The sequence below is a fragment of the Symphalangus syndactylus genome, chromosome 19 (genome assembly GCF_028878055.3).
Source record: "Symphalangus syndactylus isolate Jambi chromosome 19, NHGRI_mSymSyn1-v2.1_pri, whole genome shotgun sequence".
NCBI classification, from domain to species: Eukaryota; Metazoa; Chordata; class Mammalia; order Primates; family Hylobatidae; genus Symphalangus; species Symphalangus syndactylus.
In genome coordinates this window covers 51004087-51022500 of record NC_072434.2, presented here as the reverse complement: position 1 = coordinate 51022500, position 18414 = coordinate 51004087, and the positions used below count along the sequence as shown (strand labels likewise).

The following is an 18414-nucleotide window of genomic DNA, read 5'->3' as shown; positions in this document are numbered from 1 at the left end:
TATCTAAGTACATTGGAAACTATTCCTTTTTAATAATTTTTACTTGACTAATGCGAAATCTTGGAAGCCAAGAAGATCAGTGGTAGGTTTAGGATTATACAGCAAGATAGAATCAAAAGCCCCTCATTAACTCAATGAGGTAGGGTCAAAAGGAAAGAAAGAATGCTAAGAGTTCTTGCTAAGAATTCTAACAACTTGTAGCAATAGTCTAATGGTGGCTTATTTCTTTTTTTGTCTTTTTCCTTTTTAAGGTTCATTTCATCTGTACAGTGGCTTATTTCTTGAAACAACCAAAACTAAGTGCCATCAAATAGAATGTAACAATATACAGTTTTAGGTTGAAAATATAATGCCAACAATTAAAAACAGATAACACTGAATCATGTTTTAGTACAAAGCAGGAATATAAGAATGAATAATAAGCTTTAACAGAAAGAGAAATCAAACTTAAAAGTCCTTTTTAAAAAATTTTTAATTTTAAGTTTTTTAGAGACAGGGTCTCACTCTGTTACTGCGATCATAGCTCACTACAACCTCAAACTCCTGGGCCCAAGTAATTCTCCCACCCCAGCCTCCCAGTGGCTAGGACCACAGGCAAGCATCACCTCACTGGGCTACTTTTTGTATTTTTTGTAGAGACAGGGTCTCCCTACTTTGCCCAGGTTGGTCCCCAACTCCTGGCCTCAAGTGATTCTCCTGGAATTGGCCTCCCAAAGTGCTGGGATTACAAGTGTAAGCCACCACCCTAGGCCTAAAAGTCCTTTAAATAAAGGAATTCCTAACAAAAGAAAGCCATTTGTCTTACTATCCCAAACTGATCATTTTTGCTGTTGTTTTTATAAAAGACAGTGTCTCACTATGCTGCCCAGGCTGAACGTGAACTTCCAGGCTCCTCTGGCCTCAGCCTCCTGAGTAGCTAGGACTATAGATGTATACTACTGTGTCCAGCTAGCCAAACTGATAACTTTTGAATTCTGTTTAACATTATCATTCATCATCCATATTTATTACAAAGAATAAAACCAAGTTTAAGATGCCCTTTATGTGCAAAAACTTAGCATTTTTCTGATACAATAGGTACACAATTGCTATCTGTACTCTAGAAATCTCCCATATTTTGAAGACAATTTTTTCATAACTCAATTAGTGGCATAAACTAACTGACCTGAATTAACATGGCATGAGACCATTTATAGTCTTTATTTGTCCCACATACTGGACTACTCAGCTCTACCTGATTGGTGAATTGCATTTATAAAAAAAATACACACTTGGCTGGGTGTGGTGGCTCATGCCTGTAAATCCTAGCACTTTGAAAGGCCGAGGCAGGAGAATCATGTCAGGCCAGGAGTTCGAGACCAGCCCTGGGAAACATAGGGAGACCTCATCTCTACAAAAAAACTAAAAATTAGCCAGGCATGGTGGCACAAACCTGTAGTCTAGCTACTTACGGGACTGAGGTGGGAGGACTGCTTGAGCCTGGGAGGTCGAGGCTGAAGTGAGCCGTGATCATACCACTGCACTCCAGCCTGGGTGACTAAGCAAGACCTTACCTCAAAAACCAAAAAACAAACACTTAAAATAAAGGTTTTCTGACACAAGCAAAAAGATAAAAGATACATTTTCAAGACAGTCCCCATAAATTATCTCATCTCTTCATGCAATCAAGACATAATATAGGCAAGTAATTGAAAATTTAAGTTTCAGTAATGTACTTACACATTTCGGCAAGATATGGGCTTGAAAAAACCAACTTCGTTCCCAGTAAAATGCGTTTCATTGCCACTGGAATCCTTACAAGTTATGTTGGGTGCTGGAAAACAGGAAACTGAAGGCAGAAAAAGTCAAGAAACTGTTATTTTTTTTTTTCTGGGGAAACAGTATGTAATTGTTCTAAGACTAGCAAATATGTTGTAACAAACTACCTCCCAATAAAACATGACACAAGTCTTTAATTTTAGGTGGGAAAAGTGACATTACGTATGTACTTACATGCAAGATAAATATAAAATTGTAGAGTAGTCTCTTAACACAAAAATATAAGAGTTGCCACACTGGATTAGATGCATAGCCAATCTATAATTCAATCGCCTGCCTCTGATAAAGGTACCAAGGGAAGAATTGCACAATATTACTGCCCTTTACTTCATCTCCAGAATTAAGAATACCTCTCAAATTTTTGTTGGTAATTCGTTGGGCAATTTATCTATTAAATTATTTTAACATAATCTGAGTTTGTATTTTTAGCATATATCAACTATTATAGATAACTGCTGCCATAAATTATTTTCATTGATTCTAAATGTATTTGTTTCTTAATTCTCTCTGGGATTTGATATAGATTATTTCATAATTTAAGCAATCTTGATCCTTCCTCATAACCCAGATGACATAATAAGAGGAAGTAACACTTATAGACCCAGGCAAGCACTGCCTTAACAGCTTTATAACCTCATAGTGTAAAGAACAAGACCTCTGGAATGAGAACAACCTATTTGGACATTGCTCCTTTCAGAACCTTCAATTCTTTATAGGTAAAAATAGTACCAAAGGGCCGAGTGCAGTGGCTCATGCCTGTAATCCCAGCACTTTGGGAGGCTGAGGTGGGCCGATTAGGTGTTCAAGACCAGCATGGGCAACATGGCGACACCCCATCTCTAAAAAAAAAAACACAAAAATTTGCCAGGCATGGTGGCTTGTGCCTGTGGTCCCAGATACTTGGGAGGCTGAGGTGAGAGGATCACTTGGGCCTGAGAGGCAGACATAGCAGGGAGCCATGATTGTGCCACTGCCCTCCAGCCTGGATGACAGAGCAAGACCCTGTCCCACAAAAAAAAAAAAAAAAACATATATATATACACACACACACACACACACACACACACACACACACACATATGACTACCCACCTCACAGTACCATTGTAAGAATTAAATATATAAAAGTACCTGGCAGAAGGCACAGTATATAGTAGGTATTCAATAAATCAACCTTTTAAGACTGAAAAGTACTAATACTTTTAGATTAGTTTCAGAAAAAGCTTACCTCTATGTTTAGCATCAAGAATTACAGATTTTTTAAAATAAAACTGTGTATAATAATCAAAGTAAAAACATAGAGAAGCTAGAGTTTGATTAGGAAAGAAAGATAGTATTTTCTATCTTTTATAATTATCCTAAGATTTCCAACAAATCACTGTCCTCTTTTAGGCTAGAATAGTACACTGAGAAAATGATGGTTTAAAAAAAAAAAACAAAACCCTATAATGACTTCTACACCTATTTGTCAGGTTACTGATAGTTCTAACTACATTACCCCATAAATTGTATTTATTTAATGCATGGGAATTTCTAAAACAAGGTGGTGTTTATAATAAAATGCACAGATTCAATAAAACTGAGAACCATTTAAATAAAACTAAGGGTGGTCAGGCGTGGTGGCTCAATGGCTCAAGCCTGTGATCCCAGCACTTTCAGAGGCCGAGGCGGATGGATCACTTGAGGTTTGGAGTGTGAGACCAGCCTGGGCAACATGGCGAAAACCCATCTCTACTAAAAATACAAAAAAGTAGCCAGGCATGGTGGCAGGCACCTGTAATCCCAGCTACATGACAGGCTGGGGCAGGAAAATCACTTGAACCTGGGAGGTGGAGGGTGCAGTGAACCGAGATAGTGCCACTGTACTCCAGCCTGGGTGACAGTGACACTCTGTGTCAAAAAAAAAAAAAAAATGAAGGGGAGAGGGAGAGTAAGGAAATAATCATAGTTAGGATAGTAGAAAACCAGGCAAAGGGAAGACACTATAATTAAGTCACAAATTTGGCTCAGAGATTCTTGGTAGTTAAGGCAAAAGGTTTTACACAGCTGTGGTGATCTAACTCAAAGAAAGCATACCAATTCACCTTTAAACTATTGCAGGAGTTTGGCTTGGTTCCCAATACAAGAAACACAGAATATAACAGAACTTTCAGAAAACAACAGAGGTTTTCCACATAGCCATTTCCTACACTGACTCTAGATATAAGGAAGGACATAATGTTAAGATTTATAGGGCCTGGCATCGTGGTTCACCCCTCTAATACCAGCACTTTTGGAGGCTGAGGCAGGCGGATCACGAGGTCAGGAGTTCGAGACCAGCCTGACCGACATGGTGAAACCCCGTCTCTACTAAAAATACAAAAATTAGCCAGGCGTGGTGGCAGGCGCCTGTAATCCCAGCTACTCGGGAGGCTGAGGCAAAAAAATTGCTTGTAAGGCGGAGGTTGCAGTGAGCCAAGGTCGCACCATTGCATTCCAGCCTGGGTGAAAGAGTGAAACTCCACCTCAAAAAAAAAAAAAAATGTACAAAGAGATGTGGACAGAGCAGTGGCTCACACCTGTAATCCCAGCACTTTGGGATACAGAGGTGGGAGGACTGCTTGAGCCCAGTAGTCTGAGACCAGCCTGGGCAACATGGAGAGACCCCATCTCTACAAAAAATAAAATAAAATAATTGGTCAGGCATGGTGGTGCTTGCCTGTCGTCAGGAGGCTGAGGCTGGGAGGTCGAGGCTGCAGTGAGCTGTGATCATGCCACTGCACTCCAGCCTGGGCAACAGAGTGAGACCATCTCAAAAAAAAAAAAAAAAAAAAAACCACACACAAAGAAAATACAAAGAGATGTGGCAGAACTTAAAAGACAATTGGTATGTAGCTATTTGGCTACCTGCCTTGGCACAGGGATAAAATTTATTGACTTTTGCGAATGAATTAATGTCACATCCCTTAGATTATATCTCTTGAAAATCTTCCATCTTAGATCATGCTTTTGATTAGTTATATAGTAGACAACTCAAAGTTGAGGTTAGCACATGTCTGAAATGTTGATATAAATTCTATGTCACTGAAAGGAGATCAACATGGTTTTAGATCACTAATTCTTTTTTTTTTTTTTTTTTTAAGAGATGAGGTTTTGATGTTGGCCAGGCTGGAACTCCTGGCCTAAGGAGATCCTCCTGCCTCAGCCACTCAAAGTACTGGGAATACAGGTGTGAGCCACCGTGATGTAACTAGCCCTAAATCAGTAAAATCAGTAATTCTTAACTGGGGGCATTTTTGCTCCCCAGAGGACATTTGGCAAGGTCTGGAAACATTTTTGGTTGTCACTGGGGAGCTGCTAGGGGCATATAATGAGTAGAGACCAGCGATACTCATAAACATCCTACAGTGCACAAGATAGCCTCCCTACAACAATGAATTACCCAGTCCAAAAAATCAATAGCACTGAGGTTGAGAAACCCTGCTATAGATTAGTCATCTTCAAAAAAATTCTGCACATACAACTGCTATAAACTAAATTTTTATACACTATATATGCCCTCATACATTTAAACAGACATCTAAAATTTTTCATCATGAATTTAAATGGTTGGAAAAAATGTCATTTCCAGTTTATTTATTTATTGAAACCGAGTCTCACTCTATTGAACAGGCTGGAGTGCACTGGTGCAATCTCAGCTCACTGTAACCTCCGTCTCCTGGGTTCAACCAATTCTCATGTCTCAGCCTCTCCAGTAGCTGGGATTATAGGCACCTGCTACCATGCCAAACTAATTTTTATATTTTTAGTAGAGATGGGATTTCACCATGTTGGCTAGGCTGGTCTCGAACTCCTGGCCTCAAGTAATTCGCCTGCCTCAGTCTCCCAAAGTGCTGGGATTACAGGTGTGAGCCACCGTACCCAGCCTCCAGTATATTTAATACTATCATTAAAATTAAAATGTTATAGCACTCTTCAAAGTGGACTGTAAAAACCACAGCAATTTGACAGCCATCATGATCCACCGGAGAACAGATACGAAAGAACTACTCTCTAAAATTCCACAATTTTACATCAATTTTAGGAAAGAGTGCACATTTAAAAGCTGAGAATCAGCTGGGCGCAGTGGCTCATGCCTGTAATCCCAGCACTTTGGGAGGCCAAGGCAGGTGGATCACTTGAGGTCAGGTCACCTGACCAACATGGTGAAACCCTGTCTCTACTAAAAAGACAAAAATCAGTGGGGTGTGGTGGCACACACCTGAAATTCCAGCTACTTGGGAGGCTGAGGTAGGAGGATTGCTTGAACCCAGGAGGCAGAGGTTGTAGTGAGCTGAGATCGCGCCACTGCACTCCACCCAGGGAGACAGAATGAGACTCCATCTCAAAAAAAAAAAAAAAAAAAAGCTGAGAATCTAGGCCGGGTGCAGTGGCTCATGCCTGTAATCCCAGCACTTTGGGAGGCCAAGGCAGGTGAATTGCTTGCAGCCAGGAGTTCAAGACCAGTCTGGCCAACATGGTGAAACCCATCTCTACCAAAAATACAAAAAATTAGCCAGGCGTGGTGACGTGCCCGTGGTCCCAGCTACTCAGGAGGCTGAGGCAGGAGAATTGCTTCAGCCTGGGAGACGGAGGTTGCAGTAAGCCACAATCATGCCACTATACTCCAGCCTGGAAAAGAGGATGAGACCCCCCCGTCTCAAATAAAAATAATAAAAAAAAAGGAGGGGTCTGCAAGAATATCTATAAACACAGGTTTTTTTTCTCAAAAAGCAGCTTTAAATCTTTTCATATCCTCAAGCCAGTAAGTAGATTGTGTGCCAGAAAGCACAGTATTACTAGATTGTAGATCATTTTTCTCTAAAAGTATTTATTACCTTGCACTTGCTTGGTCTGAAGCTGTCACTTTCTTGTCATACAGCCTTGTGAGATCTTCCTGCAGATTATCTAAAATCAGGTCTTAGAGATAGTTGCAATACAAAATACTTATTATGATACCAGCTGGGGTTATTTTCCAATATACCTTGCCTAATAGAAACGTACTGTTTTTTTGAGGTGACAGGTTTCTGTACAAAACTTTTAAAAACCAAATATTTCTAGGTTGAGTTGAAAATGCCTTGTAAAAAATATTAAAAACTAAAGAGCCCTGGATGGGCGCAGTGGCTCACACCTGTAATCCCAGCACTTTGAGAGGCCAAGGTGGGTGGATCACCAGGTCAGGAGTTCGAGACTAGCCTAGCCAACATGGTGAAACACCGTCTCTACTGAAAACAGAAAAATCAGCCGGGCATGCTGGCATGTGCCAGTAATCCCAGCTAGTCAGGAGGCTGAGGCAGGAAAATTGCTTGAACCCGGGAGGCGGAGGTTTCAGTGAGCTGAGGTCGCGCCACTGCACTCCAGCCTGGGTGACATAGCAAGACTCTGTCCAAAAAAAAAAACTAAAGAGCCCTTTCTTTTGCTTTATTTTTGTGGCAGGGTCTTGTTGTCACCCAGGCTAGAGTGCAATGGCACAATTACGGCTCACTGCAGCCTCGACCTCCTGGGCTTAAGAGACCCTCCCGCCTCAGTCTCCCAAGTAGGTGGGACTATAGGTGTGTGCCACCAAGCCTGGCTAATTTTTATATTTTTTGTAGAGACAGGTTTTCACCACATTGCCCAAGCTGGTCTCAAACTCCTGGGCTCAAGCAATCCACCCATTTCGGCCTCCCAAAGATGTGAGCCACCATGCCCAGCCAACAGTATCTATTTTCCAACTAGATAGTACCAATCGTCCAAAATCCCATATTTTGAGAGTTTTACTTTTCAATATTTAATCATTTCTAATAGCTGCTTTGTATACAATATAAAAAAGATGAAAGAGAGAAAAAAAGCCTAACACTCCAGGATTAGATACTAGAAAAGACACCATAGTGGAAAGAGGTACGATCGTGACGGGAAAACCACATTGCAATGATTCAAGAATTTTGACATACATTTGAGCTACTTATTTCAAGGGACGAAAATTATATACTTGAGTGAAAACAGGATGAACTGTTGCTCCAAATAAATAGACAGAAGACATGAGAAAATAATAAGAGAAACTCAGAATGACTTATTTGAAAAGATTAAGAACTCCAAAGAGCAGGACTTTAGAACTAGACAGATTTGGATTTAAGTCCTAACTGTCACTTAACCAGCATGTTCCTTCAAGAAAAATAAAACCTCTCTGAATCATGTTTCCAATCTGTGACATGGGACATATCTTTTATACTCCTGTTATATACATTTAAAAAGCATACAGGCTGGGCACAGTGGCTCACGTCTCTAATCCCAGCACTTTGAATCACTTGAGTCCAGGAATTTGAGACCAGCCTGACCAACATGGTAAAACCCTGTCTCTACTAAAAATACACAAATTAGCCAGGCATGGTGACCTGCATCTATAGTCCTAGCTACTGGAGAGGCTGAGGCACAAGAATTGCTTAAACCCGAGAGGGAGTGGTTGCAGTGAGCCAAGATGGCGCCACTGAACTAAAGCCTGGGTGACAGAGCAAGACTGTCTCAAAAAAAAAAAAAAAAAGAAGGAAAAAAAAGAAAAGAAAAGAAAAAGCATATGTTGTGTAAAGCATGGTGCTTGGTTAGAAAAGGTATTCAAAAAGTGTTTAGGGGCTTGAGCCCAGGAGGTTTTTTTGTTTGTTTGTTTTTTTGAGACGGAGTCTGGCTCTGTCGCCCAGGCTGGAGTGCAGTGGCGCAATCTCGGCTCACTGCAAGCTCCACCTCCCAGGTTCACGCCATTCTCCTGCCTCAGCCTCCTGAGTAGCTGGGACTACGGGTGCCCACCACCATGCCCAGCTAATTGTTTTGTATTTTTAGTAGAGATGGGGTTTCACCGTGTTAGCCAGGATGGTCTCGATCTCCTGACCTCGTGATCCGCCCGCCTCGGCCTCCCAAAGTGCTGGGATTACAGGCGTGAGCCACCGCGCCCAGCCGAGCCCAGGAATTTAAGACAAGCCTGGGCAACATAGTGAGACTCTGTCTCTAAAGAAAAAAAAAAATTAGCCAGGCATGGTGGCATGTGCCTGTAGTCCTAGCTACTCGGGAAGTTGAGGCAGGAAGATCTCTTGAGCTTAGGAGATCCAGGCTGCAGTGAGCTATGATCCTGCCATTGCACTACAGCCTGGGCGACAGAGCAAGGCCTCCCTCTACTCTCCGCCAACCCCCCCCCAAGAAATTATATATATATAATTTATATATAGATAATTATATATATAATTTTATATATGTAGATAATATATATAATTTTATATATGTATATAATATTATACACACACACACACACACACACACACACACAAAGAGAGTTAGATTCCCCACTCTAGGAAATCAGAGAAATTCAACACTTAGAAGACTAGAAAAGAAGTGAATATAACATTGTGAGTGGCTATAAAAATAACGTAAGATTTTATGATATGAAATTAATCAATTCAAAAGAAGCCTATAACCCTAGAGTTTACTTGTTTAGACATATTTTATAATGATTTCATTTCATCCTTGTAAGAAAGAAGAACTTGTTAAGTAAGCAAATTCACAATATTTCTTTTTTTTTCCTTTCACAAACAGGAAAACTGAGGTTCCAAGAAATTAAATGAGTTGACTAAAGAGCAAATAATACTCTCTAAATCCTAGACTAAAACTCATTACTCTTAATCAATACTCTTTCCATTATATCATAGTTATCCCATGCTAACACTGATTTCAGCAATAAGCAAAAATAAACAAATCAATATGACAAGATCAAAGAAGCCAGTTATGGCCGGGCGCAGTGGCTCACACCTGTAATCCCAGCACTTTGGGAGGCCGAGGCCGGTGGATCACGAGGTCAGGAGATCGAGACCACCCTGGCTAACACAGTGAAACCCCTTCTCTACTAAACATACAAAAAAAAAAAAAAAAAACCATTAGCCAGGCGTGGTGGCAGGCACCTCTAGTCCTAGCTACTTGGGAGGCTGAGGCTGGATAATGGTGTGAACCCGGGAGGCAGAGCTTGCAGTGAGCCAAGATACTGCCACTGCACTCCAGCCTAGGAGACAGAGCAAGACTCTGTCTCAAAAAAAAAAAAAAAAAAAAAGAAGCCAGTTATCAGTAAATGTTACCTAGTAGACAAAATTAAGCAACATGCTACAAGCCTGAAAACGATTCAATTTGCAGTTTTCTTGCAAAAAGGTTTGGTTCTGACCAATGTCTAGGATTTAGATAATATCAGTTCAAGCCAATAACTACAGAGTATTCATTATAAAAAGCAACAGTGTGGTTTTTTTTTGTTTGATTGGTTTCTTTTTAGAGACAGGGTTTCACTCCATTGCCCAAGATGGAGTGAAGTGGCGTGATCACAGCTCACTGTGGCCTCGAACTCCTGAGCTCAAGACATCCTCCAGCCTCAGACTACCAAACAGCCAGGCACACACCACCACCACACCTGGTATAGAGAGCAGTGATGTTTTTCAAATACGGAAATGTTAAACCAGAAATAATGTAATCAGACAATGAAGTTTCATAACAATAAAAAAAAAGGACTAAATTTAGTCTGGGCAATTCTGCAAAAAATACTTAGCTGGGACTGGTGGTGCATGTCTGTAATCCCAGCTACTTGGGTGGGGGAGGCAGGAGGATCGCTTGAGCCCTGAAGATGGAGGCTGCAGTGAGCCGTGATCGCACCACTACACTTCAGCCTGGGCTACAAAGCAGTGAGACCGTGTCTCCAAAAACAACAACAACAAAAAACGCCAGGCGTGGTGGCTCACACCTGTAATTCCAACACTTTGGGAGGCTGAGGCAAGTGGATTGCTTGAGCTCAGGAGTTAGAAACCAGCCTGGGCAACATGGTGAAACCCCATCTCTACAAAAAAATGCAAAAATTAGCCAGGCGTGGTGAGGCTAAGGTGGGAGGATCACTTGAGCCTGGGAGGTGGAGGTTATAGTGAGCAGAGATCCTGCGACCGAACTCCAGCCTGAGTGACAGAGTGAGACCCCATCTCCAAAAAAAGAAAAAGAGAGAGAAAAAGTTGGCAAGAGCCAACCCCATCTCCATATTTTTAGCATTAAAAGAGTTCTCCTCTGAAAGTGCTAGATTTGGAAAATAATCATTTTGCAACTATCAGAATAAAGAATAGTTGCAGGGAACACTTTTTCCATTTTATGGAACGAACTGTTGACCATTCTATAAAAAAAGAATAGTTCAGGCCAGAATCATTAATGGGATGTAAATCTGGGGGTGGCGGGGGATACCTGCATGGCCTTAATGAGCATCCCTTTAGATTATTTATAGTTGCAAAGAAAAAAATACTAACTATACAGTAGAAAAAGCTGAGTGATAAACAACATCACCAAGGAGAAAGAGATAGTTATCATGTGCCCCCAGATGTGAGATGTTGGGAAGGACACTCCATCAATTATGTTACTTTACAGCATGGAATGTATATCCTAAGTCTAATCATAAGGAAATATCAGACAGTCCCAATGAGGAACATTCTATTAAAATAAAGGGAGGCTGTAGTCATCAAACATGTAAGTCAATGCCATAAAAAACACAGAAAGTTGTGGAAATGCACCAATTTAAAGAAAACTAAATGTAAAATCTGATTTTAGGATTCTGTACTGGGAGAAAATGCTAAAAAGGCATTATTTGGGTCATTTGATAAAATAAGAATATGGATTAAGGCATGTGTATTAATAAATTAAATTTACTAAAGTTTGTAACTGAACTGTATGTTAAGAAAATATTTCTATTTTCATTTTTTTATTATTTATTTTTTGGAGACAGGGTCTTGCTCTGTCGCCAGGCTAGAGTGCACTGACACAATCAGGGCTCTCTGCAGCCTCACCTCCTTGACTCAGGTAGTCCTCTCACATCAGCCTCCCAAGCAGCTGGGACTACACGTGTGCGCCACCATGCCTAGCTAGTTTTTTGTAGAGACGGGGTTTCACCACATAGCCCAGGCTGGTCTAGCACTCCTGGGTTCAAGTGATCTGCCCACCTAAGCCTCCCAAAGTGCTGGGATTACAGGCATGGGCCATCACATCTGACCTGGAACATCTCTACAGAAAAACACAAAAGTATTTCTAGCGGCAGAAAAAACTATATACACAAACAGAGAGAGAGAAAGAGAGTATGTTAACAATTGGTCAATCTGGGTAAAGGGTATACAGATGGAGTTTTGTGGGTTTTTTTGTTTTTGTTTGTTTTGAGACAGAGTTTCACTCTTGTTGCCCAGGCTAGAGTGCAGTGGTACAATCTTGGCTCACTGCAACCTCTGCCTCCCGGGTTCAAGCTATTCTCCTGCTTCAGCTTCCCAAGTAGCTGGGATTACAGGCATGAGTTAGCACGCCCAGCTAATTTTGTATTTTTTTTAAGTAGAGAAGGGGTTTCTCCATGTTGGTCGGGCTGGTCTTGAACTCCCGCCTCAGCCTCCCAAAGTGCTGAGATTACAGGCATGAGCCACCACGCTCAGCCTAGGGTGGAGTGCTTTGTACTACTCTTATTCTTCTAACTTTTCGGTAGGTTTGAAACTAACGCCAAATAAAAAGATAAAAAATAATATACTGTTTGCAACACTAATTTACAGTCAGAAGTTAGAATAAATAGTGGTTACCCACTGAGGCAGAGTAGTGACTATAAAAGACTATGAAGAGGGCTTCTGCCATGCTGATAATGTTATTTCTTGATCTGGAAGCATTTACAGGTGTGTCGTTTGTGAAAATCATTTGAATTATACTTACATGCACTTTCTGTAAACATACTATACTTTAATACAAACTTAAGAAAATAAAGAAGACTTCTGTCAAAGGAGATTTTCTGGAGGTAAAATCTATATATTTTTTGTATTTGTGATAGAAAAATTGAAAATACTTGCTGATATATGTGTACGTAACCTAGACAGAACACTTCTTCTTTTTTTTTTTTTTCCTTTTTTTAGACAGAGTCTGGCTCTGTTGCCCAGGCTGGAGTGCAGTGGCGTGATCTTGGCTCACTGCAACCTCCGCCTCCCAGGTTCAAGCAAGTCTCCTGCCTCAGCCTCCCAAGTAGCTGGGACTACAGGCGTGTGCCACTACGCCTGGCTAATTTTTCTATTTTTAGTAGAGATGGAGTTTCGCCATGTTGGCTAGACTGGTCTCAAACTCCTGACCTCACGTGATCTGCACACCTCAGCCCCCCAAAGTGCTGGGATTATAGGTGTGAGCTACCTCGCCCGGGCTGACAGAACACTTCTTGAGGGCAGGGATTATGTCTTCTTTTGTATATCACCTATACCACCAAGCAGATGCCTGCCACGTAATAATTTCTTAATAAATAAATATAAATAAATGAACAAATTCTCAATCAATAACAATACTTTGTAATATAAACTGTCTTAATAAAGTAAATTTAGTTTTAAATTATTCATTACCAATAAATACTTTCTCAATAAACAAATGCGCTTGTTGAATGATACTGAGATAACCAGGAACCATTTTAAGATCACATCAATTTATTGTCATAGATGAATTTCCTTTGCCTTTTGTCCCAATTCCTACTCACTAGCCCCAAACTCCCCTCTGTAAAACACTGTTCACGTTCATCCCTACCCAAACATTAGTTTATGAAAATTGAAGGCCGAGCGCGGTGGCTCACACTTGTAATCCCAGCACTTTGGGAGGCCGCGGCGGGTGGATCACAAGGTCAGGAGATCGAGACCACGGTGAAACCCCATCTCTACTAAAAATACAAAAAATTAGCCAGGCGTGGTGGCGGGCGCCTGTAGTCCCAGCTACTCAGAGAGGCTGAGGCAGGAGAATGGCGTGAACCCGGGAGGCGGAGCTTGCAGTGAGCCGAGATTGCGCCACTGCACTCCAGCCTAGGTGACAGAGCAAGACTCCGTCTCAAAAAAAAGAAAATTGAACAGCCAGGTGTGGTGGCTCATGTCTGTAATCCCAGCACTTTGGAAAGCCAAGCAGGTGGATTGCTTGAGCCCAGGAGTTCCAGACCAGCCTGGGCAACATGGTACATCCCACCGCTACTCACCCCTCCAAAAAAATACAGAAAATTAGCCAGGTGTAGTGGCATGTACCTGTAGTCCCAGCTACTCAGGAGGCTGAGGTGGGAGGATCTCCTGAGCCTAGCAGGTGGAGGTTGCAGTGAGCTAAGATGGTGCCACTGCAGTCTAGCCTGGGTGACAGAGTGAGATCCTGTCTAAAAAAAAAAAAGAAAAAGAAAGAAGAAAATTAGGCTGGGCTCAGTGGCTCACACCTATAATCCCAGCACTTTGGGAGGGCAAGGCAGGTGGATCACCTGAGGTCAGGACTTCAAGACCAACCTGGCCAATATGGCGAAATCCTGCCTCTACTAAAAATACAAAAATTAGCTGGGCATGGTGGTGCATGCCTGTAATCCCAGCTACTTGGGAGGCTGAGGCAGGAGAATCCCTTGAACCCGGGAGGCAGAGGTTGCAATGAGCTGAGATTGTGCCACTGCACTCGAGCCTGAGCGACAGGGCGAGATTCTGTCTCAAAAAAAAAGAAAAAAGAAAAAGAAAGAAAGAAAAAGAAAAGTAAACATAGTTTGAGAATTTCACAATAGTTCTTCATATACTCAGTGAAAAAAAACAAAGGAAAAATAATTTTGGCTGAAAGAATGAGAGAGATCACTTAACTCACACTTTTCACAACTCTTAATATTTTTCTCCTATGTTAGAACCAAAAAGCATGTTTCATGAGCTATTTTGATATCCGTCTCTGATCAGGAGTTAGAACTGATTCACCATAGCTAGTCCATGAGCTTTTGTGTGTTTTAAAAAAGGCAATTAGCCGGGCACAGTGGCTCATGCCTGTTGTCCCACCACTTTAGGAGACCAAAGCAAGAGAACTGCTTGAGCCTATGAGTTCAAGACCAGGCTGGGCAATATAGGGAGACCCTCATCTCTACAATTAAAAAAAAAAAAAAAAGTCAGGGAGCTAGTCCTGGTGGCTCATGCCTGTAAACACAGCACTTTTTTTGGGAGGCCCAGGCAGACGGATTGCTTGAACCCAGGAGTTTGAGACCAGCCTGGGCAACATGGCGAAATCTTGTCTCTACCAAAATACAAAAAATAAAATAAAATAAATTAGCTGGGCATGGTGACGCACACCTGTAGTCCCAGCTACTCCAGAGGCCGAGGTGGGAGGATCACTTGATCCTGGGAGGCGGAGGTTGCAGTGAACTGAGATGGCACCACTGCACTCCAGCCTGGGTGACATAATGAGACCCCCCAGAAAGAAAAGTAATAAGATAATATATGCCTTATAGAGGAGATATTGCTTAGTATGTATATTTATTTTATTTAGATATATTACAGTTAAAGAAACTTTTATCCCCCCAGAGACGGAGTCTTGCTCTGTCACCCAGGCCAGAGTGCAATGGCGCGATCTCGGCTCACCGTAACCTCTGCCTCGCAGGTTCAAGCAATTATCCTGCCTCAGCCTCCCGAGTAGCTGGGATTACAAGTGCCCATCACTGCACCTGGCTAATTTTTCTATTTTTAGTAGAGACAGGGTTTCACCATGTTGGCCAGGCTGGTGTTGAACTCCTGACCTCGTGATCCGCCCGCCTTGGCCTCCCAAAGTGCTAGGATTACAGGCGTGAGCCACCATGCCTGGCCATTTAAAGGAACTTTGTAAGTAATCCTTTCCTTTGTAGTTAACTTATAAATATCCTTTAATTTGCCTGTTTTACACTTCGAAGTCTTTTATATCATAGTTTTCAGAATAGAGAATAGAGTTACACATAAAAAAGAGTTAGTTCTCAAATAGTTGTTTCAATCATTCATATGAAAGATGCTAGAAATCTGTGAATACTAGTGTAACTCAAGCATCTCACTTCATACTGGGAAGCTGGCAGCCAGGTGTCTCAAAAATAAAAATAAAAAAAGCATTTTTCTAGCCTAGAGGGTTGTTTTGTATATATGGAGATTTCAAAGGAAATGACACAACTAAAAAGAATTTCTGCCCCAAAAGAAGTCTGCCCTCCTGCCCTCCAGTTAGGTATCTTCTGGAATAAAATGTTGAATCCACTTAAGAATTATTGATAAATAAATTCATAAACATGTAAAAAATCATTTTGGTGCCACGTGAATGTTAAATACACACACACAAACATATACCCCAAATCAAATAAATATAATCAAATATAAACCAAAGTAATGTAATCAAAGTAATATAAATGACATTTATCAAAGTGACATAAACGATAGTGATGAAGTTGCTGGGAAGCATAAAGGACTTGTAGGTATTACAGCACTAGCCAAGAACTATCAGGTAAGTAATCATAGATAAGTGGAGAGCTAAAGGAAAATAAAAGGAAGACTTTCCATGTGAGGGAATGATATGCTTATTCATTTGGGGAAAATAAAGTATATTAAATATAAGTACACTTGCCTAACTGAATCTGGGAACATCCACGTCCAGCCCTGTTATTGTTTATATGGTGAAATTTTACCATTTCAGAACAAGTAAGATTCTTTTTTAAATTAAATATTGACAACCTCTAGCTAGTTCTCCAATTTTAAGTTACTCTGGAAACTGAATAATAATGTTATAATTTAGAAAAAATGCCTTTATTAATTGCCTTTAGTGATCATACATTGACCTATGAAATAATGTTTTTAAAATTATTTTTAAAGACATGTTTCTTGAAATCTTACCATGAGCTGTGTAGTTTGTACAGTTAACTGGTTCTTGCGTAGCGTCATTTATTTTTGGATCTTTACAAATATATGTAAAAAAAAAGTTAAGGAAATACGGACTACATTCCAACACAACACATCATCATGCCTTTACTATTCATATTATATACTCATGTTGATATTCACATGTAAATAGAGGCTGCTAGTTTGTCCAAGTCAATAAGCATATGTACAAATATACTTTTAGTATTGCTAAGTAATACTTGAGGCAGGAGGATCACTGGAGCCCAGGAGTTTGGGAAGAACAGCCTGGGCAACATAATGAGAAGTCTGTCTCTACAAATAATATAATAATACATAAACATTACAATAAACCTTTAAGTTTGCCTCATAATTATCCACGTTTTTACTCATGAGAAAACAGAGTTCAAATAAGCCACCCAAGGTTACAAAGTGCAACAGAAATTTATCCACTGAGGCACCATGCGGTTACTCATGCTGAGGGGGATGCGGATCGCTTGAGACCAGGAGTTCAAGACCAGCCTGGCCAACATGGCGTAAACTCCGTCTCTACTAAAAATACAAAAATTACCCGGGTGTGGTGGCGCATGCCTGTAGTCCCAGCTATTCAGGAGGCTGAGGCAGAATTGATTGAACCCGGGAGGCGGAGGCTGCAGTGAGCTGAGTTCGCGCCACTGTACTCCAGCCAGGGCGACAGAGTGAGACCCTGTCTCAAAAAAAGAAAACAGAAATTTGTCTGGCAGTCTAGCATCTCATGAAGTTTGAGGATGACATGAGGTAATATGCATAATATACATAAAGTTAACGATAAATGGGCAACACACATCGGCTAGATCGTTATTACTTGTCTTCCCCTAGGAAGAGTTTGCAAACATTTCCAGGGTAAGAGACTATCCATCTTTGTATTACTACTGTCTAGAACGGGGCCTGGCATACTTCAGGATCTACATGTTTTATTGAACAAGTAAGCACACTGATAAAAAAGAAAAAAAAGTAGATCAGAAGAGGAAGTGCCAATGACTAGTAAAATCATAAGGAAATCACAAAGGGTGGCCTCTGGCCCTCCCATCTCCACAACTCTGTTCACCTTCAGGGATCCTTCAGTCATTAGAAGCCACAGATCAGATTATCGTTTTCACTCAGTACAGCCCTAGCCAGTCCTGACGGCAGCGACCCACCTGCGACCCCAACTCTACCTCGCCTCCATGGAGGGGTGTTCCCCACAGAGGATATTGTCCCACTTTGAGGTCCTCGCACTTAAGCGACTCCTCGCCCCCGGCGGAGGTGGCAACAGCCCCCCAGGGTCCTGTAGTGACTGAGACGAACCACAGGACACCAACTAGTCTGGCCGTCACGGCCTCCGGAGCAGACGGACCGGACGGCCAGGCGGCCGCCATCTTGGAGACCGACACTTTGTCGCCACTTCCGCTTCCGCCTCCGCCCAGGAGCGGGAGGGAGAAGGGCAACAGGGCGAGGTTCTTAAAGGCACCTCGCAGAGGATAGAGGCCAGTTCCGTCGCTTCGCGTGTTCTTCTGTGAGCCCGTAGAATCACATTGGGAGACTCTTTTAAAATATGCATTTACCCAGTCCCTCGGGGCGAATTTTCCCCCACGAACCCTTGGAAGGAGCTAAGGTTGATCTCTGAGTGCTGGAGGAAGGAAACGAGTGGTTTAGGCAATCAGGTGCTTCACCCGCTTCTCATTCCCGCGCCCCTAGCTGAGGCTTCTCAGTCCTCTGAAAGTGCCAGCGGCGCCTGAGGTTGGAATCAATGCTTTCCTGACATCATCGCAGTTAGCCCTGATAGGAGTTGGATTTACAGATAAGGAACAAGGCTCAAAGACGCTGAAACACACTGACCTTAATCACTAAGTGACTCAGTCGGAATGAAATTGATGTTTGCCAGATTTAAGATCTACGCTCTTACT

The 18414-nt window shown here is 41.7% G+C and overlaps 1 protein-coding gene across 1 annotated transcript in view; it reads right to left on the bottom strand.

Moving 5' to 3' along the window:
• Positions 1-17916, bottom strand: part of TM2D1 (TM2 domain containing 1) — a 44284-nt gene extending 26368 nt beyond the window's left edge. Inside the window, exons 1-3 of the mRNA XM_055235151.2 lie at positions 17723-17916; positions 16487-16560; positions 1720-1828 (exon numbers count right to left, since the gene is read on the bottom strand). Coding sequence (XP_055091126.1) covers positions 1720-1828; positions 16487-16560; positions 17723-17886 — 347 coding nt within the window. The 5' untranslated portion in view covers positions 17887-17916. The remainder of the gene's footprint in view (positions 1-1719; positions 1829-16486; positions 16561-17722) is intronic.
• Between the last annotated feature and the right edge of the window lie 498 nt (positions 17917-18414).